At 41.6% G+C, this 27257-nt stretch overlaps 1 protein-coding gene across 1 annotated transcript in view; it reads left to right on the top strand.

The window, feature by feature from the left end:
- Positions 1 to 4809: 4809 nt before the first annotated feature.
- Positions 4810 to 27257, top strand: part of LOC117352117 (mucin-5AC-like) — a 94317-nt gene continuing 71869 nt past the window's right edge. Inside the window, exons 1-9 of the mRNA XM_033928251.1 lie at positions 4810 to 4937; positions 9886 to 10011; positions 12087 to 12204; positions 14477 to 14615; positions 17267 to 17374; positions 20026 to 20095; positions 22689 to 22826; positions 22941 to 23105; positions 25123 to 25217. Of these exons, the coding sequence (XP_033784142.1) occupies positions 9906 to 10011; positions 12087 to 12204; positions 14477 to 14615; positions 17267 to 17374; positions 20026 to 20095; positions 22689 to 22826; positions 22941 to 23105; positions 25123 to 25217 (939 nt within the window). The 5' untranslated portion in view covers positions 4810 to 4937; positions 9886 to 9905. The remainder of the gene's footprint in view (positions 4938 to 9885; positions 10012 to 12086; positions 12205 to 14476; positions 14616 to 17266; positions 17375 to 20025; positions 20096 to 22688; positions 22827 to 22940; positions 23106 to 25122; positions 25218 to 27257) is intronic.

Here is a 27257-nt window from a genome sequence, read left to right as displayed (position 1 = left end):
CTGTATTTGACATCATCTCTCTAAATGATCTTTCCCACCACCATAATGCTTTTTTTCTGAGGGTCACTTTTCACAGGGGTAGTATAAATTAATAGGACTGGCCAGGGCAGGATTAATTTGTCGAGGGCCCCTAGGCACACCAGTACACTGGGCCCCCTGCTCCGCACCACCCCACTATGAGTCCAGGAGGAAACAGGATAGCTGCGTCAGAGGGAAGCTTTGGGCAAGCAGCACCACTTGCAAAATTACAGTTCCCGTTGCCTTTCTTACCCGCGTTGCTTGCTTGTCTTACTTTTCGTCGATGGGGGGGGGGGGGGGAGGGGGGCGGCCGTGTTGCCGATTGATGCTGGAGGGGCCCATCGCCGTTTGGAAAAAAACAATGTTGATGCCCCCCTGACCATTTCGGGCCCTAGGCATGGTTAATCCTGCCCTGAGACTGGCAAATCATCAATAATAAATCAAAACCACCAGCCCGACATCTCTAATCACTTAATAACGGTTCTATACATCAAATCGCTCTCTCTCACCATATACACACAGAAATGTTTAAGAGTTCATTCTTGCAAAAGTCGTACTAGTGAGCCAGTGAGGACGCTTGTGGCTGTTGAAAAACTTACCGGGTAATCTTGCCCAAGAAATAAGCCGCTTCTGAGGCTCTATTGTGTTTAAAGTATATACTTTTAAACATTTCTATGTGTACAGTATATAGAGAGAGCAGCTTGATATGTATAACCGTTATTAAGTGATTTGAGATGTCTGACCATGCCTCCCCACTCCTTGCCAAACTTCATTGGCTCCCAATAATCTCCAGAATCCATTTCAAATGTTCCTGCCTGGCTTTCAAGATCATTCACGGAATCCTGCCTCCCTCTTATCCCACTGTCTTTCAACTCCTCCAGTCCCGACTCCTCCAGAACTGCCCAAAGGCTTAAACTAGCCTTCCCCCTCTCCACGCGGCATCCACTATTCAGGCAAACTGGGAAAATCCCTTCTCTTTCAAAATCACAGGTCTTTGGAACGACCTCGCCAGCCCGCTGCGGAACCTGAGCTCCCTTCAGTTATTCCGCAAACAACTGAAAACCTGGCTTTTCAGCAAATTGTAGCTCTATCCTTCCCCCCTTCTACACATAAGTTCATGTAATCCTTTTTCTTCTTCTCTACCCACTATTTTAAGTTCTTGTAAACCGTGTCGAGCTCCATTCTCATGGAGATGATGCGGTATATAAACTTAAGGTTTAGATTAGATTGGAGATGCTGGGCTGGTGTTTTTGATTTATTTTTTCTGAGGGTGATATCCTGAACATCTTCTCACCCCTTCCTCTAGTCTGATTGCCTATCTACATATTGACTGAATTGTTTTCACTTTTTCCTACCTACTATAAATTATATTTAATCTCTTTAACCTGATTAACAATTGCTTTGCACACATTGGATCGTACTGATCCATTTCTGAGTAGACATGGCATATGTGAACAAATTAGATGTTTCTATGCAACATTTCGAATAAAGATAACTCCCAAGGTTTCGGACAAATTTTTACAATTCTGACCACTATAGACAGAGTATTACAAGTTATCACAGACTTTCAGATCCCTAGGTGGTATCATAAGCTTGAAGTTTTCTTTTGAGTGAATATTGAAGCTGCATTTCTTAGTAGATAGGAAATTTGAGAATGCTTTCGAAAGGAATAATTAGAGAGAATTCTAGATTGATTTCAGTCCTCCTCTTTCTGTGTAATTAATTTGAAAGAGCTGTCTATAAATATTGAATTTCTGGATACAGTGACTGTGCATTGTATTGGTGCGGTATATTCTGATGTCATCGATGCCAATATTTCTTATCCTATTATTTTAGCTGGAGCTGAATATTAAATATGCTAACCAGACTTGTGGTCTATGTGGAGACTTCAACGGTATTAATAATGAGCTAACTTCAAACAGTAAGTATCGGTGATTAAACACAGGGCCTAGAACAGATTACAAGATCCACATACATAATATGAATCAACAACAAAATAATACAAAACCACTCTTACACAATTTAAAATTGAATGTTCACAGGTTACAAAGTATTGAAGGTCCATTCACGTGTCAATAATTTAAAGCTTCAAAATCCACATTTACATAGGGATACCTAGATATTCTGTTTAAATGCCCCCAATCCCATCCATCCCCCGTCCTTTTTATACCCCATCCCTGCCCCCGCTGCCTGCTCTCATTGAGCAGAAGCACATCTGCGCATGCGCGGATGCCACGTGCGACATCATCCCGTGGCGGTCCATGAGGAGAGGCTGGAAGTCCTGAATATGTATACCCTAGAAGAAAGGAGGGACAGGGGAGATATGATTCAGACGTTCAAATACTTGAAAGGTTATTAACGTAGAACAAAATATTTTCCAGAGAAAGGAAAATGGTTAAAACCAGAGGGCATAATTTGAGGTTGAGGGGTGCCGCTGAATGGAATGCCACTTGGGATGTGGCAAGCAATTTAATTGGGTAAGAGAGCTTCCTGCCACTTAAATTGCTTTAACTATTAGCCCCCATGTGCCTGAAATATGTGTATTTATTTTTATGGGCATCCTCGTAGGAAATTTATCAAAAGAAGGTAAAAATTGCACAATTTACAAAATCATTGATTTGTTCACTACAGATATTAAGCTCGGTGCTATCGAGTTTGGGAATTTGCAGAAGCTTGATGGGCCCACAGAAGCATGTGAGGATCCAAAGCAACCTTCCCATGATAACTGCAAAAACATAGTAAGAATTTGGTCTCACTGCTTTTCCCTCTTTGATTCAGGCACCACTGTGAATTTTGCTACAAATTTCATTCACAAATCACTTATCTAGAGTTTATCAATATGTATTTGAAAATAACTTTGGCGAAGTTGGAATGTTTAAATGTAGATATTTTTAATTTTCTTCAAATTTGCCTGCAAAAATAGAGATTTCTCCATCAGATTAGAAGAATAGTCATACTGGGTTAGACTAATGGTCCATCTAGCCCAGGTTCCTGTTTCTAACAATGGCCAATCCTGGTCACAAGTACCTGGCAGAAGCCCAAACAGTAGCAATATTCCATGCTTCTGATCCAAGGGCAAGCCGTGGCTTCCCTCATATTTGTCTCAATAGCAGACTATGGACTTTTCCTCCAAGAACTTTTCCAAAACTTTTTTTTTTTAACCAGCTATGTTAACCGCTGTTACCACATCCTCTGGCAATGCATTCCAGAGCTTAACTATTCTCTGACTGAAAAAAAAATTCCTCCTATTTGTTTTAAAAGTATTTGCATGTAACTTTGAGTGTCCCCCCAGCCCCCTAGTCTTTTAATTTTTGATGAAAACTTCTGGAAAAACGCTGAATATGAAATATTAAAATTTGTTTTGGTTGAGTTGGAGGTTTCCCTGTAAGCACATGTCTAGAACCAAGCTTGGGAGAAAGGGAGCAGGGGGAATCTTCTTGTGCACCTTGAGGAAAAGGGCAACAGCTTTGAAATATTTGACATTTGACAAAAATGGTTAAGGGGCTGGAGGAGTTGCCGTACAATGAGAGGCTAGAGAAACTGTATGTGGCGCAGTGGTTGGATCTACAGCCTCAGCACCCTGGGGTTGTGGGTTCAAACCCCGCGCTGCTCCTTGTGACCCTGGGCAAGTCACTTAATCCTCCATAGCCCCAGGTACGTTAGATAGATTGTGAGCCCACCGGGACAGATAGGGATAACGCTTGAGTACCTGATTGTAAAAACCGCTTAGATAACCTTGATAGGCGGTATATAAAATCCTAATAAAACTTGAAACTCTGTGAAATAAAACAGTTTTGCAAATAAGTATTCAGAACCTACTGTATAAGCCAGACTTTCCATATTATAACAGCACTAGCAGAAAAGGCAGCATTTCAAATATAAATCACTGTAATACCTTCTTTTGGAAGAATCAAACGTTGTATAGTTATAAATACCCACATAGAGGTTACCTGCTAGCAGAATCCCTACCTCATTCGTACATTCAGAACACAGACAAACCCTCCACTAATTACAGAATAAAGGAACAGATATTAGAAATGGGAAATCTGACCAACCATTTTCTCTTTGAGCAGCACAACGCTTGCGGCCCGATATTCAAATTTTTTATAGAAGCAGGCTACTGCATTTAAATATTTCATGGTGCTTTAAGGACATCCCAAGATAAAATGGACATCTATGTGCTTGAAATGTACAAATCCTAATTTTTTCAAAGGCAAGCTTTAGCCATCTGACACTGCTGTATATCCAGATAGATAAACTGTGACTGAGTTCAAAGAAGCGTGGGATGAACACAAAGGGTCTAGAATCAGAAAATAAGATTAAATATTGAACTAAGGCCAGTACTGGGCTAGATTTGCACGGTTTGTGTCTGTATTTGGCCGTTTGGTGGAGGATGGGCTGGAAGGGCTTCAATGGCTGGGAGGGTGTAGATGGGCTGGAGGTAAGTCTATAAAAGAGATTTTGGCAGTTGGAAACCCAAGCACAGTACAGAGTAAAGCTTTGGACTTCTTGCCCAGAAATAGCTAAGAAGAAAAAATTTAAAAATTTAAATTGAATCAGGTTGGGCAGACTGGATGGACCATTCGGGTCTTTATCTGCCGTCATCTACTATGTTACTATGTATATCTCTACTTAATGGCTGTTGTGAATTTAAAGATATCATTTCTTATTTTTCTGTTTTTTAAATTTTCTATTTATAGGCAAACACTTGCAAAGTGATATTAAAAGGACCAGCTTTTTCCAGCTGCAATAGACTGGTTGATGTCACACCCTATATTAAAGTTTGCAACATGGACTTGTGCCTTTGCAAGTAAGAAAGTCGTATCCCTTATGCTTATGTAACACCGTTGCTGAATATTCCCGACAGTGTTCTAAAGCTGGCGGGAGACCTGAAGACTGGCGAACGCAAGATCTTTGCCGTAAGTGTTTTTTGGAGTATGTATTGATCTGAAATTGAAAATTCTCAGCTCCTGAATTCAAGTCTTATGTTACACATAGTCACATGGAGGGAGACAGACATGATGAGCGGCTGATCTATGAAATGCCACAGCAGTGCAGACAAGGTACAGGCAGACACACCAAGTGATGTGGAACCCTAAAAGTTTATTGAAGAATAGGTATTAAAACCTATGGCCGACATCTCCACATTTTGCTTAAAAATAGGCTGTGTCGGGGCTAACTGTCAAATTGCAAATATATCTTTAAAACAACATAAAACAATTTGAGCAGAATAAAACCAGATCCCTAAGCTATCATATCAAGGGCAGTCAGAGATATCTTTCCTGGAAGCTGCTATAGCTCAATAAGTAAAAGCCCCTGTCCTCCTCTTCCAGAGGTCATGGGTTCAAATCCCAACCAGCTCCCCAGCACCATATTTTAATTGTGGCATTCTATCTTGCAGGTGCACCTTGATGATCTCACAATGAGGTCACCATTGTGCAGCTGCAAACCTCCATTTGCAATGAAGTAGAAGCCATGCTAAGGTCTGTATCTGATTTTTAAGCTTTTACAAATGAAGTTATATCTACAGTCTATATATTTCTGTCATGTGCTTTCTTTGTTTTCAAAAATGAGCTGATTGGAGCACTGTTTAGTCAGAAAAGAAGGGTAGCTTTTTAGCAAGAAACCTAAAGCTGTGTTTTTTTCATATGCTGTGCTTCAGTTAATGGATCTTTTCTTCTAATTAGCAAATAACATTTCTGTTTGTCCACAAATATAGGTTTTGCATGCAATATATCTGTTTTGATGTGTCCCATTTATGTGGTGTTTTATTAAATGTATTTTGAGCTTAATAAAGCAAAAATAAAAACCCAGAGAGCTATTTAGCAGATCACATTAAGGACATCCAAACTGTGCCTAAGTTCCGCAAGAACGTCCAAAGAGTGTCTAAGTTCCGTCCATAGAACTCGCGTCTATCTGAAGCCTAAACTGACCTGTAAGACCCGTTTTTACAATCGCTATGCAGCTTGCTTCGCTCACTCTGGGATCCTTTTACGATAGGTGCGCTAGGGTTTTTTAGCGCATCGCGCTATAGCCGAAAATCTACAGCCTCCTATAAAGGAGGCGGTAGGCGCTCGGGAATTTTCTCGCACGCTTTGTAAAAGGAGCCCTCTGTAGCGCAATTAGTTATAACCTATTCCCTTTCTATCCTAATGTTGCTGGTTCGAATCCCAGTCGCTCCTGTCTGATGGAAGAGAAATAAATAAAAGCATTTAAACAGATCCAACTCCTAGTATTACAATTAGAATGAAAAAACAGCAATAAAATCGCCATTCTAATAAGTACTAATATTACCTAAATACCGATTCTCAAAGGACGCCTAATACAGTGCTGCCGCGTGATTCTAACCTAATCTAACCTAGTCACCTAAATGGCGCTGCCTTTTGACGCTTTTTGCAGATCGGGGCCAAAAGTATATCAAAGTATATCAAAGGTTGCTAATATTGTAATAATTTATCTAAAATGGGAACAATATGGAGCTGGAAGGAAGCACTTCCGTGTTAGAATATACCTAACTGTGCAGTGCTGATTTTTTAAAAAAATAGTACGTCGATAAAAACACGTTCCTTACCCAGAGGTAGTCGATTGAAAACGATCCCCCCCTACATTCAACAAGGCTTGAGCAAATCTTAACATACAAAGCAACAGGATTCCTTGATAAATCAACATATAAGTATAGCTAATGAGAGCAAAAAATAACAAAAAAGCCTTCCAGACAACCAGACTATACTTCCAGCCACGGCGGTCTCAGCAACTATACACTGAGGGCTACTTTTACTAAGCGGTTTAACCCGCATAATAGCGTGCGTTAAACCGCCGGCCGCGCTAGCTGCCAACGCCTCCCTTGAGCAGGCGTTAGTTTTTAGGCCAGCGCGGGGGTTAATGCATGATGAAAAGTCGTGCGCGTTAACCCCGCCAGCGCGGCTTAGTAAAAGGAGCCCTGAGTAGAACAGAGAAAAAAAAAAAAAAACAACTTGTGGCCCCCTTTTATCAAGCTGCACTAGAGGTTTTTAGCGCAGGCTGGCGTGCTAAATGCTCCAACGCTCATAGAATTCCTAGGAGCATCCGAGCTGTTACTGCTGCGGCTGACGCGAAAAACGCTAGCGTGGTTTTGTAAAGGAGGGGATTAATAAATAATAAGCATATAAAGCACATTCATAAATATATACAGTATTAAAATAATATAATATATAACTTTATTTTTGTATACCGCCATACCCAGATGAGTTCTAGGCGGTTCACATTAATTAAACAGAGTTACAAGTGGTTCCATACAAGATTGATCAGAGTTGCGAACGGCAAAGAGAAGTAAGGGGGAGAGGGGGGAGTCAGGGGGGGAGATCAGTAGGGGAGAGGTGGAGGTTAATGAAGGGGTATTAAGGGTCCTGGTCTTGGAATAGGTGGGTTTTTAGTAATTTTCTAAAGTCAAGGTAGTTGGGGGCCTTGAGGACCATTTGGGCTAGCCATGGGTTTAGTTTGGCGGCCTGGAAGGCGAAGGTTTTGTCAAGGAATTTTTTTGAGTGGCATAGTTTTAGGGAGGGGAAGGCGAAGAGTTGAATTCTGCGGGAGTTCTTAGTGTTGTGGTTTAGGGTGAAGTGAGGGGAGATGTAGCTTGGGGATAAACCAAATATTGTTTTGTAACAAAAACAGGCGAATTTGAATATGATTCTGGATTCTAGTGGGAGCCAGTGGAGTTTGTGGTAGAAAGGGGTGATGTGATCCCATTTTTTCAGGCTAAATATGAGGCGAACAGCGGTGTTCTGGATTATCCTTAGTCTCCTGACGGGTTTCTTTGTGGCACAACGCTTAAATAGAACAATTAAGGGCTCCTTTTACAAAGGTGCACTAAGGCCTTAACGCGCGGAATAGCCTCCTTTTAAGCAAGTGGTAGGTTTTTGGCTAGCACGCACAAATCCGTTGCGTGCGCTAAAACCGCCAGCGCACCTTAGTAAAATGAGCCCTACGAATAGGGATGATAAGGATCATAAGATGCAATACAGCGAAGAATGACGTTCATTCAATATTTGCTAAAACAAGCCAAAACGAGACTATTTTTCCAGACAGACAGTTCTAGTAACAAACCACGAGTTTGGTAATCATACCAAGAAGAAACTAGTACTTCATCTGTCTAGCCCAGATCTATTAGGTAATCATTTTGTGAATAAGGTTATTTCACTGCCCAATTCCCTTCATTCAAACACCACGAGATCAGTGTTCTTCAACCTTTTCACACCTATGGACTGGTGGCGATAAAATAATTATTTCGTGGACCGGCAAATTACTAAGACTGAAATTTTTAAAAACCCCATCGCCGCCCCGGCCCCGCAAGCTCAGTCCTGTTAACCATCTGATCCCATCTGCACAGGCCTCAAATAGTTATGATTTTATATTGAACATATTTTATTAAAGTATAAAAAGAAACAATATTCTGTACAATTGTCATTTTATAATACAAATAATACAGGGCAAGGATCAACAAAACCCCCGTCTCCCTTCCCCTTCACATATATCCCCTCTACTCTCAAGAAAACTGAATAAGCCAAATTATTACAGAATGCTACACAAATATCATGCTAACAGAATACCGCAGTCACACATGGCAGGAATGGTGTTAGGGGGAGTGCAACTAGGGCAACTGCTCCCTGGTCAGAGAGAGAGCCCTAAGCCAGCTGGAAGCTAAAGAAGCACTGCCTGGGCTTTGCACTCCCCAGTTATGTCTAACATCAGCTCTAGCAAGATACATATTTCAAATCTGATATTTTCTAATCACAAGGTAGAAAACAATCATTTTATTTCAGCCAGTTTCCAATTTCAGCTGTATATTTAAAATCACAGAAAAAATTGTCCATTCTCAGTTGTTGGACTACTTAACTAAAACCATGATCTTACACTCCTTTCAAGTGGGATTCCAACAAAGGCATATTACTGAAACTCTCATCTTAGTAACCTGCAATCTCATTGGATCTATCCACAGCATTTGATTTAGCGGATCATTCTCATCTACTCCTCAGACTTCCTCAAACTGGCATTTCAGGATCCGATCTGAATTGGTTTTCTTCATTTCTTTCTAATTGCTCCTTATGTGTGTCAACCGCTCTTGGTGTGTCCTCCGAGTTCTCTCTTAAAAGTGGGGTGTACCAGGACTCTATCACTCTTGAGCAGATTTATAAGTCCACTTGCAGTCCTATAATATTCAATTTTACATATATACTGATGATATTCTCTTACTCTTCCCAGTATCACCCCTTAAGATCAACCTTCAACCAGTTCAAGCTTGTCATCTCTCCATTTCTAACTGGTTGTCAGATTATAAACTAAAACTTAACCCAGAGAAAACCCCAGCATACTGGATTTCTGGATCATTAAGTCAACCCCACATTCTATTAGCATCTTCAACTTCACTATCACTCCAGTTGAAGGCTTCCGCTACTTAGGGTACGGATCAATGACAAACTTTCGTTCGTTCAACAAATTTCAAATGCTATTAAAAAGAGGTTTTTGGTTTCTGTGCTCCTTATGTTCAATCAGAGATTTTCTAGATTTCAACTCTCTCCATTGGTTACCTCTCGGTCTCAGAATTAAGTACAAAATCCTGATATTAGCTCACAAATCCTTTCACTCTGAGAATCCTTCATATCTTCAGTTCTTAGTGTTGTGGTTCCCTACACTCCAGTTCACTTACCGTACTACATTCTAGATTCTAACTGAATGGTTCTTCCTAGCCCATGTTTAGCCCGATTAGAATCAACTTGGCACTCAGCCTTTTACTTTCTGGCTTCCTCAAATTTTGCTGTCAGAATAATTGTGATCTGTGATGTGTATAACCTCTCTTTTTCTCCTTTTCTTTTTTCTGTATAACAATTTCAGCTAAGGGATGTCCTTTTAACATGGAGTACCAGGAATGTGGCTCACCCTGTGCCGACACCTGCTCTCACCCAGAGAGGACACTATTCTGCGAAGAGCACTGCATTGACGGCTGCTTCTGTCCACAAGGTAAGTCCATAATCTGATGTCATCTTTATTGCCCTGAAGGGGACAATTTTTACAGCAATAAATGGAGGGACATTTTCAATAGGACATCTAAGTCTGACTTTGGACGTTTCCCACAAGATGTCCATTATTTTTTTTTTTAATTGCCTACTTAGATGTTTTGGCCACCAGGATGTCCAATCATAGTATGTTCAACTTTATTTGCCATTTTCGACGACAAAAACATCCAAGTTCAAAACGTCCAAATCCAGACCATTTGGGAGGTGGGAGGGGCCAGCGTTATAATGGACTGACTACATAGACATACCGATAAAGCTGTGGGACACCTTAAAGCTGTGAACTATACATAAAAGGTGCCAGAAGTATATCTCACCATAATCCCCTTCTAATGTATGGTGAACCCTCCAAAACCCACCAGTCTACCAACCCAATAGACCAATGGCACCTATGTGGCAGCATAGAAGGATTTTAGTTGCCTCACATTTTCCACCATAAATGTAGTGGCTAGAGTGGCTTATGGGCCTCTGTCCTCTCCTCTATGGATCATTAGCCCACTCACCAAGCTACTTAAGACACCTGTGTGACGGTCTACTAGGATTTCCCATACCAGATGCTTCTGTTCTAGAGACAGCCAGATTTTTTGTCAGTGGGAGGGGGTTAGTGACCACTGGGGGGGGGGGGGGGTAAATCATAACTTAATCGCTTCAGTGGTCATCTAGACAATTTGGATACCTTTTTTTGCACTTAGACACTTTTAAACCAGGTCTAGCTCAGAATGTCTAAGTTCCATCCAAGACGTCTTGGGAAAGGTTTGATTATTATTGCAAAACATTCAAGTCTACAGTAAGCCCGGCCAAAGGCAGCCCAGAACACGCCTCCAACACGCCCCCTTTAGTTTTGGACACACAGCAGCTAGGACACCTCACAATTTGTCACTTGGATGTTTTGGCGAGAAAAACATCTACGTGCTGATTTATGACTTTTTTGGGGGATGCTTTTGTGTTTTGAAAATGCCCCTAATAGTGATTTACCCACCTAAACTGGCTTGAGAAAATCACTCTCCTCAATCCACTTGAAACTATACGCACAATACATTTATTTATTCAATTTTCTATACTGTTCTCCCAAGGGAGCTCAGAATGGTTTACATGAATTTATTCAGGTACTCAAGCATTTTTCCCTTTCTGTCCCGGAGGGCTCACAATCTACCTAATGTACCTGGGGCCATGGGGGGATTAAGTAACTTGCCCAGGGTCACAAGGAGCAGCATGGGATTGAACCCACAACCTCAGGGTGCTGAGACTGTAGCTTTAAGCACTGCGCCACACACTCCCCCAAATGTGTTTACCTGGAGTTGGGACAGTGTCCCAAAGCGCAAACTAGATTTTAAAATCTATGCATTGTTCATGAAAACTCTACCTTTGCAAAAATGGGCAAAAATCGATGTGTATTTTGTACCTTTGGTAAGTTTTAAAGGGAACATATGTCCAGACTTCTCCTGTGAACCTTAGTGCAAATTGTGCAGGTAAGAATCAAAATATGGTTGCTTTGGCTGGCTTCTGCTGGACGAACTTGGCGCTTTGTGGAAGTGTCCTTTTTGTATTGTGTTTTCTGGATCTTGTTTAGAAGGAATGTTGTTCAGAGGTGAGATTGTGATTCGTGTTCATTTAGGGGAATGCATTAATGTTTCATTGGTGTGGGGATAGGGTGAGAACAAATGCAACAAAAAATGTTAGTTTAGTGTAAATTCCAGTTAATGCTGCTGGTCATTTAGCTACGGTGTTAGTTCCTGAAGAAGCCAGAGTGAAACGGGGAAAGTCCGTAGAACAAACAGTGGACACCGTACATGATAAATTTGGAAGTTAAGTGGTGATTCTTCTTTGTTTATAAGACCTTAGTCTATTATTATATGCCTATGGTTTCTGCTTAGGTACTACTCATTATTAGCTAAGGGTCCAGTAACAAAATACTATAGTGGATGACAGCAGATAAAAAGCTGATTTATCAATCGGAGTATTTTTGACATATGTTTATATCAATACATTTCTTTATCATTGTATTCTTTTCTTGTTGTACAGACACAGTATTTGATGACATCACCAACACTGGATGTATTCCTCTTCACGAATGCTCCTGTAAATTTGGTGGCATGGCCTATGCTCCAGGCTCTTCCTATACCACAACATGCAGCACCTGGTAGCGTCTGATATTTGCTACATAATGCTCAAGTTGGGTCACTGTATACAGTATATACTACTCTTGGTTGAAATGAAAATATCATTGATAGGAAAAAGGAAAACTAACCCAAATTTGATAATGAAATTATTTATTTCTGTAATTCACTTTATATCCCCAAGGAGCCCAGAATGGGTTATAACAGGGATCTCAAAGTCCCTCCTTGAGGGCCGCAATCCAGTCGGGTTTTCAGGATTTCCCCAATGAATATGCATTGAAAGCAGTGCATGCACATAGATCTCATGCATATTCATTGGGGAAATCCTGAAAACCCGACTGGATTGCGGCCCTCAAGGAGGGACTTTGAGACCCCTGGGTTACAAGGTAACATACATAACAGTTAGCAACCAAGATATATAACAACACAAGGAGCAGAAGTCTACGGCGTAGGGTACAGTGGGATGTGTCTACTTCAATTGCTTTGGATTAGCAGACACTTGGGGCCGAATTCTATAAGCGTCCTGATTGTAGGCGGCCAACTGCTGCCTAACCAGCCAATCAGGATGCGCATTTAAAAAGAACTCCCGAAGCAGGCCACCTACATTGTAGAGGCCTCCGGGAGCCTAGGGAGGCGCGTGGGCCTGCTCGCCTAAGGCTAGACATGCCTTGGACCGGAAGTAGCCTTAGGCAGGCCTAAGTGCCCCTACACATCTCTCTAGGCCCACGGGGGTGGGGGGGGGAGGGGTGTGTCCAGCAGGAGGGACTGGGCATTCCTTCTGCCGGTAGTCTTTGTGGATTGGGGGTGGGTGGGACGGGTTGCTGCTAAACTTATCACAATAAACTCAGCGGTAACTCTATTCTCTAACCAGCGCCTGTGAAATGGACACCAGTTAGAGAATTGGGTTATTAGGTGGGCCAGATGCAGTTCTCCATAGGACACTTAGGCAGCTTCTGAGACTGGCCATCCTTTACAGAGCCTGTAGCATGCACAGGGAGAGAGTCAGTTGAACATCGATTAAGTTAATATGTCCAGACCTAAATTAAATATTTAAAATATCTAAATACATTCAATAAATTCATCTTAAATAGAAGTTATCCCTATATCCATAACATCCAAAAAGGGAAATGACTTGTTAACCTTTCATTGCTATAATGAACGGATGTCAGTGCTTGAAATGAGAAAGGTATAATCACTGTGTAATCAGTAGCTCACTTACCCACTGCACCCAGAACCTGAGTTCAAATCCTACACTTTGGTTTTGGTTAGGTAGCCGGCCTCTGGCCATCTCAAGACAACCATCAGCTTCCAGTCAGTAGATGAGATCCCAATAATCAATAGCTCAGAACTCCATATAGTGAAGAGTCCTCTGGAAAAAGACATAAATCGTAATTAAGGAGGAAAAGACTTCAATATGGAGGGTTTTCTCACTAAAGATAGCTTCAAAAAATTGGTGACAAGATTACTGAATAAACGATGGACAATGTGCATGATAAATCTGAAAGTTAAGTGGTGATTCTTCTTTGTTTATAAGACCTTGCCCCCCTCCCCCCCTTTTAAAAAAAACGCAAAGGTGTTTTACCATTTATTTTATCTACTGGAGGGTTGTTAAGCTTCGTGGATTATATGATTATATCACTCCAGTCCTTCCACATTTTCTGTTTTTGTACTTAGGGGGTCAACATTCAAAGCCTTTGAAACAGTCAGGAGAGCCTCCTCCCCATTTAAATCACTTGTGCCCATCTGGCTACTGATAGTCAGAAACACTTAACTAGAAAGTGCGACTGAATAATAGCACTCACCAGCCAAGTCCCAAGTGGGTAGATCAGGAGTTGGCTGTGAATATCGTCCAACATCTGCATAATTTCTGGGACCAGCTAGCACAGGGTACAATGGCTTCTCTATCCCTCCTGGCAAGGTCCCTCCCACTCTCACCCCAAGACAACTACTCATCCTACACAAATAGATAGTTACATGTTACAGTATCAGCCCGCTATATTATCCAACTACTCAACCATCCACTATCACCCAATTCATCTTGGCCTCTCACATAGCCTTTGATCAAGCTCTAAACAGCTGCTTTATTTACTCAGCCTTCCTGAATCATGTCCAATATTTTTAGGTTAAGAAAAATTGTCTGTAACGATATATGCATTTCCACAAACTACCTGTTCATTCTTTTGGGTGGGTGTAATTATATACAGTATATATGCTTGCTACTCGTTTCAAATGGAATGTTTGTGAACCAATATTCACTCCTTCTCACGTCTTGCTTTGAAATTTCCCTTTGCTTAGCACGTGTGTCAGAGGTCAGTGGAGCTGCGAGGACATTATATGCCATGGAACGTGCTCCGTGGAAGGTGGTTCTCACATCGCTACCTATGATGCTACTCGGTATACGGTTCATGGAGAATGTAATTATATACTATCAAAGGTAAGCAACATTTAACATTTTCAGAGGAGAAGCTTCCGCCCACACACACGCAACTTCAGGCAGGCTCGGCCAGCTTTGAGCAAGTTACTGTACTAGCGCCTCAACGTGCCGCGAAGGTAAGGGGGAGGGAGGGAGATAGATTCGGTAGGTAGGAAGGAGGGAGGGGCCGCGTGTAATCAGTGACTGCGTGCGTTCCCTCCCTTAACTGCGGGGACAAGGCCATTCACCGCTCCACGGGGCGGTGGATGGCCTTGTCCCTGTGGCTGCAGTGAGCACTTTTTCCCATAGTAACATAGGAGATGACGGCAGATAAAGAACCGAATGGTCCATCCAGTCTGCCCAACCTGTTTCAATTTAATTTTTTTAAATTTTTTCTTCTTAGCTATTTCTGGGCAAGAATCCAAAGCTCTACCCGATACTGTGCTTGGGTTCCAACTGCCGAAATCTCCGTCAAATCCTACCCCAGCCCATCTACACCCTCCTAGCCATTGAAGCCCTCCCCAGCCCATCCTCCCCCAAAAGGCCATATACAGCCACAGACCGTGCAATTCTGCCCAGTACTGGCCTTAGTTCAATATTTAATATTATTTTCTGATTATAGATCCTCTGTGTTCATCCCACGCTTCTTTGAACTCAGTCACAGTTTTACTCTCCACCACCTCTCTCGGGAGCACATTCCAGGCATCCATTACCCTCTCCGTAAAGTAGAATTTCCTAACATTGCTTTTGAGTCTACCACCCCTCAACCTCAAATTATGTCCTCTGGTTTTATCATTTTGTTCTACGTTAATACCCTTCAAGTAATTGAACATCTGAATCGTATCTCCCCTGTCCCTCCTTTCTTCTAGGGTATACATATTCAGGGCTTCCAGTCTCTCCTCATACGTCTTCTGGCGCAAGCCTCCTATCATTTTCGTCGCCCTCCTCTGGACTGCTTCAAGTCTTCTTACGTCCTTCGCCAGATACGGTCTCCAAAACTGAACACAATACTCCAAGTGGGGCCTTGCCAAAGACCTGTACAGGGGCATCAACACCTTCTTCCTTCTACTGGCTACGCCTCTCTTTATACAGCCCAGCATCCTTCTGGCAGCAGCTACCGCCTGTCACACTGTTTTTTCACCCCCACCACTGTTTCCCCCTCCCCCCCCCCACACACACACACCGTTTCGGTGGGTTACCCACAGCTAGCCGCAGGTAACAGCCACCGTGTCATTCTCTACTTGTGATTTGGATTGGCCTCCACGAAGACGGGATACCGGGCTAGATGGACCATTGGTTTGACCCAGTAAGGCTATTCTTATGTTCTTATTAAAATTAAATAGTTACAAAAAAGGAAACAGGATACTGTGCTAGTTGATCATTGTTCTGACCCAGTATTGTTATCCTTATGCTCTTTGCAGAGTTTTGTATTATTTCTTGATGTACTTCTTTGGTTCTGAAGGGGAATTTTCTGTAGCAGTTACTGAGGTGCCATTGTATATTTTAAAGTCATCTGCCTTCACCTCTCTGAAAAAAGCAGAATATAAATGATAATTAATTAATCCCCTCCCCCCTTTTATTTAGCCGCAGTTGAATTCCTATAAGCATTGGAGCATTTAGTCTTCCGTCTGCGGTAGAAACCTCTACCGTGGCTTAGTAAAAAGGGGAGAGGGGGGGTTTAAATTTTCTCTGCATACACTGTGCTTTGTGCAGTTTAATTATATGGTTACCATTATGTATTGTTAATAAGATTATATTGTGTGTATATGAATAATGAATGGAAGAATGGCATTACAATTACTGCTATTATTATGGGGACGGGGTCTAGGGTGGAGTTTAGGCAGGTCTGGGGCATAGCTTTTGGGCACCCCCAACCAAAAAAGTGTCCCGCTGCCTATGCTCTAGGGCACTTGTGGACCTGAAAGGCATTGGTTGCCAATTTCTGTCCGAGTTTTGTTCAAGCTGTTATGTATCATTTTTAAGGCCTTTTATTTTCAGGCACCGCTGTATCTCTGTGACAACTTGTCTGTGCAGGATCAAGGTTGTGTCTTGAGTTCATCCCAGCGCTGCTTACTGCAACTTCCTTCTTTGTAACCTTAAGAAATTGACTTCAACAGGAAATAGAGCTTTTTCTTAAACTGGTCTATCTTTGTAGAATACTTTGCGCTCGGATATCTCTGAATTGTCCAACTATCTCGTCGTTTGAAAGGCTCTGAAAATGTGGTTCTTCGTTGAGGCTTTCTTGGACATATAAATGCTAATTTTTGCTTCTTTTTCTTTCATAGGAAATTTTTTATTTAGTTGTTGTTTTTTTTAATTCTGATTGATCCAATTGTATGATTTTATTGTGATCTATGAGATTGTATAATTTTCACTTTTCATTATAAACCACTTTTAAATTTTTTGTATTAAATGGCATATCAAGTTATTAAAGTAAATCAAATCAACCATCTAGTCATCCCTGTTTTATTTTTTTCTTAATTGTAGTCCCAAAACATGTTCTCTGGCTTCTCTGCATGTCTTTGCACCTAAGCATTCCCTGTGCTTAATTCTGACTTTCCTGAGATATTACCACTTTTGCCTTTACCACCTTTCCTGGACCATTCAATATATCCACTTCCCTTTGTATGAAGCAATATCTTCTAATTCTATAGGTTACTTTGTGTTCTCAGGTTTGCAAAAACAATACATTCATTGTTTTGGGAGAAATGCGCAGGTGTGGTCTAAGAGATGGCGAGACGTGTTTACGGAGCATGACTCTCATTCTTCATGCACAGACTGTAAGTACCTATAACGTCAAGTGCAGGCTTGTAAGAAGCCGGACATTTCATAATGAGCGAACTGGAGATGTTACCTATGAAGAGATGGAGTTCTCAGATGCTACCTGAGGATATCTACGAAGGGCCACTGAAAAATTCTCAGCCCAACTGAGAAGAGAATGATGTGGAGCCATGAAATCTACAAGTTATTCCATTTCATATCATTGAAATGAAAAGTGCCAAGAAAAATGTGGAATAACTTGTAAGTTTATTGGCTCCACATCATGCTCTTCTTGGTTGAGTTGAAAACTTTTCAGCAGTTTTGGAAAATATGCTTAGCAAATGTATTTGTATTGTATTCTGTTGCAGCACATACTAAGTTTAACTTTTTGGGATTCCTATTCAATTTTTGTCTAAATATTTGTATTTCTAATTTGTGATCCATTGTTTTATACTTGGTGAGAGTCTGTCGGTATGATAGTAATACAACGACTACACTCCAATCCTGCCAAAAACCCTAATTTAGCAATAACACAATAAGGCAGACCTAGTCACATCAAGGTTCATTCGGAGGACGCTCAGGAACATAAACTTTACTCACGGCCTATGTACAAAATCGTGGAATTACAATAATGTAAAGAGTGCTCTCAGTGTGAACCATCAGCGATAGGAGTCCAGCTCCGACACTTCACTTCTGGGTCAAGGCGGTAAGCCCCCACCCGCACACCATCATCGAGCACCCTGGGTGTGCTAGAAATCAAAGCAAACTTTCACCAAATAATTCAATAAATAAACCAGTGAATAAATCAGTATAACTCAAACAATGAAACCTGAGCGACCCCCAAACGAACCCTGCCAGCCAGACCCCCCCAAAAAATGCAACCAAAAATCAAAAAATCACCATACAAACAATAAATGAATGAAATACTTATCTGAAAAAGAATATCACAAACTACCATGTGAAAACCGCGCCAGGAGAAAAGGTTCAAGGAGAAAAGGCTGGTTTCGGGGAGGAGCCCTTCTTCAGGAACCTGACCCCCGACAGAAACAAAAACGCTGAGGTCGGCTGGAGGGCGGGTTTGTATGTATGGTGATTTTTTGATTTTTGGTTGCATTTTTCGGGGGGTCTGGCTGGCAGGGTTCGTTTGGGGGTCGCTCAGGTTTCATTGTTTGAGTCATACTGATTTATTCACTGGTTTATTTATTGAATTATTTGGTGAAAGTTTGCTTTGATTTCTAGCACATCCAGGGTGCTCGATGATGGTGTGCGGGTGGGGGCTTACCGCCTTGACCCAGAAGTGAAGTGTCGGAGCTGGACTCCTATCGCTGATGGTTCACACTGAGAGCACCCTTTACATTATTGTAATTCCACGATTTTGTACGTGGGCCGTGAGTAAAGTTTATGTTCCTGAGCGTCCTCCGAATGAACCTTGATGTGACTAGGTCTGCCTTATTGTGTTATTGCTAAATTAAGGTATGATAGTAATAGCAGGTGGGAAATTAGCGAGGATGCACGGAAGAGAGGGGATCAGAAAGGGGAGTCCTTCTTTATTTTCTGACCTCGGGCCTAGCATGTCTAACACTGGTCTTGACTCTTGCTGCATAGCTGGTGGGGGTGCTCAGGCATCCCCAGCTGAGGACCTCCTCAAAAAAACATCTAGATCTCCCTTCTCCCGACCTCAGAAGTTGGCAACAGCACCCTTGAGCCATCAATAGTTAAGCATGCATGGATTGCCAGCATCAGTGGCATGTTGCTGCTGCCAGTTGAGCATGGTAAAAGGGAGTTCTGACCACATTCAGATAAAGTCTTCCACTGACACAGCTTGGGGATCCTCATGAGCTAAAGTATTTATATGTTTGAGGTGGGGATAGGGCAGAGAAAAATTTATGCCTACCCACTTTGATAGCTCAAAATTGGCTGTCTCCACTACACCACTGGACGAAGGTGTATGCTACAGGGCAGGAGTGCTCAATCTTGGTCTTTGAAGGCTGCAATCCGTTTGGGTTTTCAGGATTTCTCTAATATATATGCATATTAATAAGCTCACCGAGACTTATAAAACTTTGGAATAGCTCTACTTAATATATAGACAAAATACCCAGATAAGAGCTGTATTGCACACTACTTCTTATGCTTACAAATAATTCATCATTTATTAAAATAACTCCATGAAAACCTTTAAAACATATTATAACATTATTTCATATTAAACATACACACTCGTTCTCCCAAACAGTGAAGCCCTCTCAATCTATCCGACACATATAGAAAAAGTTCATCCCTTTAAACAAACGCTTGAACATTTTCCACTCCGGCTATGTGGGAGGCTGAAATGTTTTGAAGATGAGATTCCGCCCAGACCATGAGCAGAACCGCCTCCTGCGCCCCCAAAGTGCTCCTGGTGCCCCCCTGATGATTAGAACAACAACACGGATCACTTCATCATGTATCCAGCCCACAGAAGTAACGAGTGCTGCGCGGCAAACAATCCGATGCCCATTCAGTCCCTAAGAGCATCGGAGCATTTAACACATTGGCCCCTGCTCTTGGGTTTAGAAAAAGAGTGGTCAAGGGAGCAATGCTGGGATTTAATTCCACAACCTCAGGGTGCTGAGGCAGCAACTCTACCACTAGGCCACTCCTCACCTTTCTTTCTTTTTTGTCCTCTTAGACCATTGTGATCAGTTCCAGTGGCAGTGTGCTTTTGAATTCCATCTACACCAACTTGCCCCTTTCAGCAGGTGAGGTTTACCAAGTGCCAATTGCAAAGCTTTAGATGTGGCTAGTTCCCTTTAAGTCATAGGACTTTTTTCAATTGCATTTTATGTATATGAATTTCAGTATTTAGTTATCGGTTTAGGTTTCTTATTTTTAACCTGCCTTTATCCAAGGTGGTGCACAAATCGTATACATAATAAAACATAAAAGAACAAATATTCCATAACAACAAACCAGCTCAAAAATAAAACAAAAAAAATAATAATAAGGGTGAAAGTTCAGAGATTCAAAATCAGAATTAAAAAGATAAAAAGACATGCCAATAAAAACAGGACAGGAATCAGGAAAAGGAATAAAATCAAAAGGGACTAAATGAAAGGCTGGAGCTCCTCCATTCCCTCAGGTACATGTTTTCCCTTTGATATTCTTATTAATGAGTCACATTAAAGGCCAATGTTTTTAAACCATCTGAAAAAAGTTTTGGAACTCAAAGCAGGAGTTGCTAGTGGATTCCTAGCAGGCCGACTTTAGAGAAGGAAGAACGAGATGACGAGCATTGAACAAATAAGAGACCAGTGAGGAGTGTAGGCAATAATAGATGAAGAAAGATAAGATGGAGTCCCTCATTGGTAAGCTTTACGCATAAGAAACAGAGAAAAATGAAGGCAAATAAAGACCTTATGGCCTGTCTAGTCTGCCTATTGAGATCATACTCCACTGACTTAGGAGTGAGGGCGATTAAATTTATGCTATGCACAAAAGTAAACCATTTTAAGGCATTGCCCTCAACAAAACCATACCCCTAATATTCAGCGCCAATGAACTGGCCAGAACAGCTCCTGGCTGGTTAAATAGCGTTAGGCAGCTAACTTGTAATATCCAGCATGAGCTAGGTGGTTATGGCACATGACATAGCTGGATAGCCAAGTTTAGCAGGCAAATAGGGCCACAGAAATATCAGTCTTATCTTTGCCTGCTCTTAAGTTAACTGGTCAGTGCTGAATATTTGTTTAGCTACTTAAGTTAGAGTTAGCAAAAATAAACCCTAGATATTCTGTGCTGGTCACTGGAAATGGCCCTGTACTGAACATCCAGGTTGAGCGCCAACAATGGACATACAGCAAGCTGCCTGGCAACAGCTGAAAATGGCCCAGATACAATCTAAATTGCAAAAATAAATAGAGAAAAAAAAAAAATACAGTGCTAAATCAGTTCTTGAATAGACCCCCAACAAAGCAGAGGGAATTGAATAGCAGGAAAAGAGAAATTTAAAATTTAAAACAACCAACAAGAAATAGAGATCCTGTGGTGTATGAAGCCTGGTACTCAGGGGTCAACATTCAAGCCTCATGGGCTGAGTTAAACCTGAATATTCAGTGCTGGGGAATTCATATTTAGCTTCCAGTATTGAATATTTAGGTTAGCGAAGCAGCCTAGATTAACTCAGGGAATAAAGTTAGCGCATCCATTAGCTATCCTAACTTTATCTGTTCACTTACCCTTTTTTTTTTTAACGAAACCTAGCGTGGGTTTTAGAGCTGGCCTCAGCGGTAACAGCTCCAATGCTCATAGGAATTCTTTGAAAGTCGGAGCTGTTACCGCCTCGGCCAGTGCTATAAACCATGCTACAGTTTTGTAAAAGGGGGGGTTAACTACTAGCAGACTGAATAGGCCTGATTCTATAAACGGTGCCTAAGCGTGCCTACATTGTAGGCGTTGCTCCATGTGGGCGGCAATCAACCACACGGCGCCGGCTAGAAGTAGATCAGGATTTACTTGACCTAATTTACCAGTGCTTAACTTTGACGCCAAGCAACGCCAAAATTTACCTTGCCTATTCTCTGCCTCTCACCATACCCTCTTTTTAGGTAGGCATCGTTAGGCGCTGGTAGGCACCTCGACTTTGGCGTTGCCAGGCACCGCTCTGATATCTTCATGCAACCTAAAGTAACAATTTTTTAAAAAAATTTTTTTAATGGTGTGGTCAATTACCACACCATTTAACCCATTAAAGAACAAGTTGCGCATGGATTTAAGTTAGGCATCCATGATTAGGGTGCCTAGCAGTGCCTAACTTAGGTGCCATTTGTAGAATCAGGTCCAAAGGCCCTAATCACAGATGCCTAACTTAAATCTGCGCACAACGGAATTGTTTTTTACTGGGTTAAACGGTGAGATGATTGACTATGCCATTAAAAACCCACTAGAAAACAATTTTTTAAATTGCTAATTTGGGTTGCGAGCGGATATCAGCATGGCCTCTAGCGATGCCTAAGTCAAGGTGCCTAGTGACACCTAACTGAAAAGTAGGCGTGGTGAGGGGGCGGAGAATAGGTGTGTTTGACTTAGGTGTTGCCCGGTATCAGAGACAGGCACTGCTAAATTCGGTCAGGTAAAACCTGGCGTAATATACCATCGCCTACCTCTAGGATGCCTAGCAACGCCTTAGCATGCCTAGCCGCTGCTAGGTATGATTCTATAAGGGGCACTTAGCAGTTGATCGACTACAGGCGCTGTTTACAGAATCAGGCCCTTTGTGTGTTGGTGTGGGGGGTGTTGTACCCATAAATCACATTTAAAAAACTTAAAAACCATAATTATGCTCTTTGTCCACAGCCAACACTATCATTTTCAGGCCTTCTTCATTCTTCATGATTGTGCAGACGATGCTGGGCCTCCAACTCCAAATTCAGCTGGTTCCTATCATGCAGGTTTACCTGATTCTAGACTCATCTTACAGGGGACAGATGTGTGGTAAGATATATCCAATCCAATAAACTTCTTCCACCTTCTCAGCAAAGATTCCTTTTCAGTTAGTTGAAAATGTTTTCTGCTGTCTTTTCCTTCTCTTTCTCTCTTTTTTTAAAGGCCTCTGTGGAAACTACAACAGTATTCAGGCAGATGATTTCATAGCTTTGAGTGGAGTAGTAGAAGGAACTTCAGCTGCCTTTGCTAACATCTGGAAAGCCCAGGCTGACTGCCCAGATGTCAAAAATATCTTTGAGGATCCCTGTGCACTAAACATAGAAAATGGTGAGTCCTAAAATATATTAAGGACTTTCCAGTAGTTAGCATACGATAAATGCAGGGCTATTTTCCAGGAGGTTCTAGATGGTATTGAGTACCGGCATCTTTTTCATTGCCTGCTAAAATTGATTTAAAGGTCCCCAGTGTTAATGAAAAAGTACAGGTTCTGTCAACCCAAATGTGCACTCAGAGAATGACCCCTAAGGGAGGAGTAGAATTTTCAGTTAATTCCTAAAGACAGGACAATATGGAAGTGCATGCTCCAACCACTATGTAATAGTTCAGTCCTGGGAGGGGGAGGCAAGATGGTGCCCTAGAGTGAGGACGTACTCACCACGGTTTCGTTTGTTCTTCAGTATGCCAAAGAAATGCCAAAGCAAGGTTGGAACTCCGGCAGTCCCTAAGGTGGTTTCCTCCAGTTCCATTCAGAGACACATTATAAATATTAAAAAGTGGATGCAAGGACTAACCCATGTAGGATGCCAAAGGGAGTATAGTAGATTGGCAAAGGGCAGCGGAGGAGAGTGGCTTCACTTGATATGATCACTTGGTATCAGATCGATAGTGAGATTACCGGTAATTGAAACCACAGGAAAACCAAACCGGAGATCAGGGTCATGGCCAGCCCTCCAATTTTGGAAGAACCCAGGGTGGCCTGGGGGCACAGCACTTTCTGCCCCCTCTTCCCGCGAGCTTTAAAGATATATTTGCTGATGGGGATACTGAAATATTGCTAGTCAGTTCCCAAGTCACTTCCCTCCTCCTAATGTTTATTTAATGCAAAAGTAAACGACAAGCCTCTCGCCTCCGCTGGGACTTCTGGGGCATGCTCAGTTCATGATAAATGCCCTTATAAAATAGTGCCCAGGTTGCTTATGTCTTACATGTACAAAAGGGTGTATACTCACAAGTAAGATCATAAGAATTGCCGCTGCTGGGTCAGACCAGTGGTCCATCATGCTCAGCAAGTCTGCTCATGCGGCGGCCCGTAGGTCAAAGACCAGTACCTTGTTATAGACTTGCCCTTTATACATGAAAGTCTTTTAGAATATCGAATGAAAGAATGAAATGAAAAAGTAGTGTTCCAATAAGTTCAAAAACAATGAAGAATGTATGATGGGATCATTAAACAGTTTCCGGTCAATATTGAAAATGATTTAAGTGGGCAAGAGAGGCTCCCGCCCACTGTGTAGGCCGATCTCTGATATATAGTGACCCTTAACCAGGCAGTGCTGCTGATGGAAAACAAGTAGGAGTGATATTCACACACTCCTGCCTGGCGCTTCACCCTCCTTAAATTTGCTGCCACAACCTCTAACATTTAATGTAGGCCCCAGCTGAATATTGACTGGAATCTGCAAAAACTCAGGTGACTAGTATATCACTAATGAACCCTGGAATCTGGATATTAAATGCCTGTGTCTGAACATGGCCAAGCATTGAGTATCTGGGGCTAATTCTACCCACTGTGGACAGTACTTAAAAAAAAGATTGCCACTAGCTAAATATTGACTGGATTGTGTTTAATATATTGGGCACCAGAACAGCATAAGAAGGTAGTTTTCCAAAAAAAGAAGCAACAAATCGGGTTTACAGAATTAAATATCATATGCAACCAAGCTGAATTCATTGCAAGAGGCTAATTTTCTTGCAGACCCTAGCAGTGTCATGGTGATTAAAAAGTAAGCGCAACATCAGCGTCAACTATTACTGTGGGAATAGGCCAACTTTATACATTTGTATCCAGCTGGATTCTGGGAGAAGGTGCCGAAAAGTTCTCAGCACAACCAAGAAGAGAATGATGAGGACATGGTTCAATCAATGATCTGAAGCAATGTCAAAACATAGAATTTTGTCTCTACAAATTGACACTTAATGACATAAGATAAACACTCTTTTCAGCTACAGTGGCAAAATAACGCTCAGAATTTAGGAAGTTGTTTGGATGGCCTCAGAACTTTTCAGCACCCCCTCGTACCTATATGAAAAGGATACCAACTGCTATTTTCATCCTTCTTTCTAGAATATTATGCTCAACGGTGGTGTTCTCTACTCATGGATGTAGAAGGGCCTTTTGGACATTGTCACAGTATAGTGAACCCTACTGTCTACTTCAAGGTAGCGTCTTGTTTTTTATTCATTCATTAGGTATCACTGACTCAGCAAGACTTTCATTATATTGCATTGATGTCTTCTATGCCGCCAATACCTTTCAGTTCTAGGCGGTGTACAACAAGAAATTAGCCTGGGCATTCTCAGGGAGATTACAAGGTTGATAGCTATAGTATGCGTCGGGATCTGGGCAGGGTCGATACGATTTGGTTAGATCATTTGTCAAATTTCTTGAATAGTATGGTTTTCAGTTCTTTTCTAAATGTTTTGTACTTGGGCGTCATGGTCAGCAGATTTGAGAGGTGGTGGTCTATTTTTGCTGCTCTGGTGGCTAGTAGACCGTCATATATTTTTCTGCTTTGCATGCCTTTGATTGAGGGGGATAGGTAAAGTGTGCTTGAGTTCTCCTTGGTCTGGATGTGTTTTTCCTGATTAGGCGGTTGCTCAAATCGCTTGGTCCATTTCCATTTAGGGCTTTGAATAGGGTGCAGTAGAATTTGTGTTGTATGCGTGCTTATACTGGGAGCCAGTGTGAGTCTTGGAAAGCTGAGGTAATGTGGTTGTATTTGTTCATAGAAGAAAATGAAAAATGAGTATTTATATAGATCAAAGTTTGAAAAGCCATCACAGTCTTTTGAGTGGTTACATCCTTCAAGAACTCAAGTTTTTTTCAAGAATTCTAGAGATATTGTAGAATATATGTTGCTCTGAATAAAGCTAATTTTTATTGCTTGTAAGGTGGTAGTCCTTCCAGGTTAAGCAACTCTAAGCTCTTTGTAAGATTCTGTGATATGACTCCCAAAGCCTCAGTTATTATTACTGGCATCACCATTGATTATTCTTTCTAGATTCTTCCAGTTTCAGTTTGTAAATCCTGGAAGTTTTATGATCTTTCTAATTTTTCTCCAAACAGACTATCATCTGGTATTGACACTTCAACAACCATATGTATTTCACTTCTATCTAGCCATAACCATATCTATCAGTCCAGATTCTAAATCTCATAATATTTTCGTATGTTCATTTTTTATGACTGTATTCTTAATTTCAAGTTCCCAATAATTTTTAGTCACACTGAATGCATATATTTTCATAAGTGCCAGTGAATTAATCTGGCAACTAGGGGATGGAGCTCCTCTTGTATGAGGAAAGACTAAAAAGGTTAGGGCTCTTCAGCTTAGAAAAGAGACAGTTGAGGGGAGATATGATTGAAGTCTACAAAATCCTGAGACTACAGCAGGAACTCGTGGCAGCCATTTTGATGACGGCTAGACCACCAGATAAGGTCTGGGGAGGTTTGGGGAGCCTGTAAAAAGACGAAAAAAAGATCACATTCTCGAGTAGGGAAACCGCGAATCCAGAGGGAGAAGGAGTTGCATTGGGAATAGAATCCAGTTCCCTTGGTTCTTAGGCCACTGGGTTAACCAAAGAGAGCTCCAGTTAGTCTCAGGTGGTGCCATAATATCAGAGAAATACTGAGCCTATTCTAGTTCTCCCAGCCCTTATACCATCTGTGGATTTCAGTCCCATCTTTCATAAGAGAAATTACATTTCCAGATACATATTTGGTGTAACTCAAGACTTCACTGTCTCCCTGATGACCTTAAAATGCCTGTAAAGTAAAAATGGAGGTAGTACAAATCTCTTTTTGCCTATAGTAGAGACTCTCTGCACACTTCATTTACAATGTCTATATCCAAAATCTTCCAAAACATTTTGCTTTTTCACCATGTATGTAAATCTAAAAGAACAAAAAAACTCTCTTGTAAAGATTGACACAAAATATTTGCAAATTTTCAGCCACTGCAATTTATAGCGATTATAGTGCTATATTTATTGGACAATACGCTGTTATGGGTTCATTTTTTCATAAAGAGAGAAAGAGGGAGAGAAACAAATAATTAATCTTCCTCCCTTTTACTAAACTGCAATAGCAGTTATTAATGCAGGGAGCCATGGCAGCACCGAACATTCAGCGTGGCTCCCTGCGCTAATAACCACTATCGCAGTTTAGTAAAAGGGGGGGGGGGGTGGATCACTGGAGCG

Source organism: Geotrypetes seraphini, chromosome 19 (genome assembly GCF_902459505.1).
Source record: "Geotrypetes seraphini chromosome 19, aGeoSer1.1, whole genome shotgun sequence".
Classification (NCBI taxonomy): Eukaryota; Metazoa; Chordata; class Amphibia; order Gymnophiona; family Dermophiidae; genus Geotrypetes; species Geotrypetes seraphini.
Note: the sequence above shows the minus strand (reverse complement) of the source record. Positions and strands in the feature narration are given on the sequence as shown.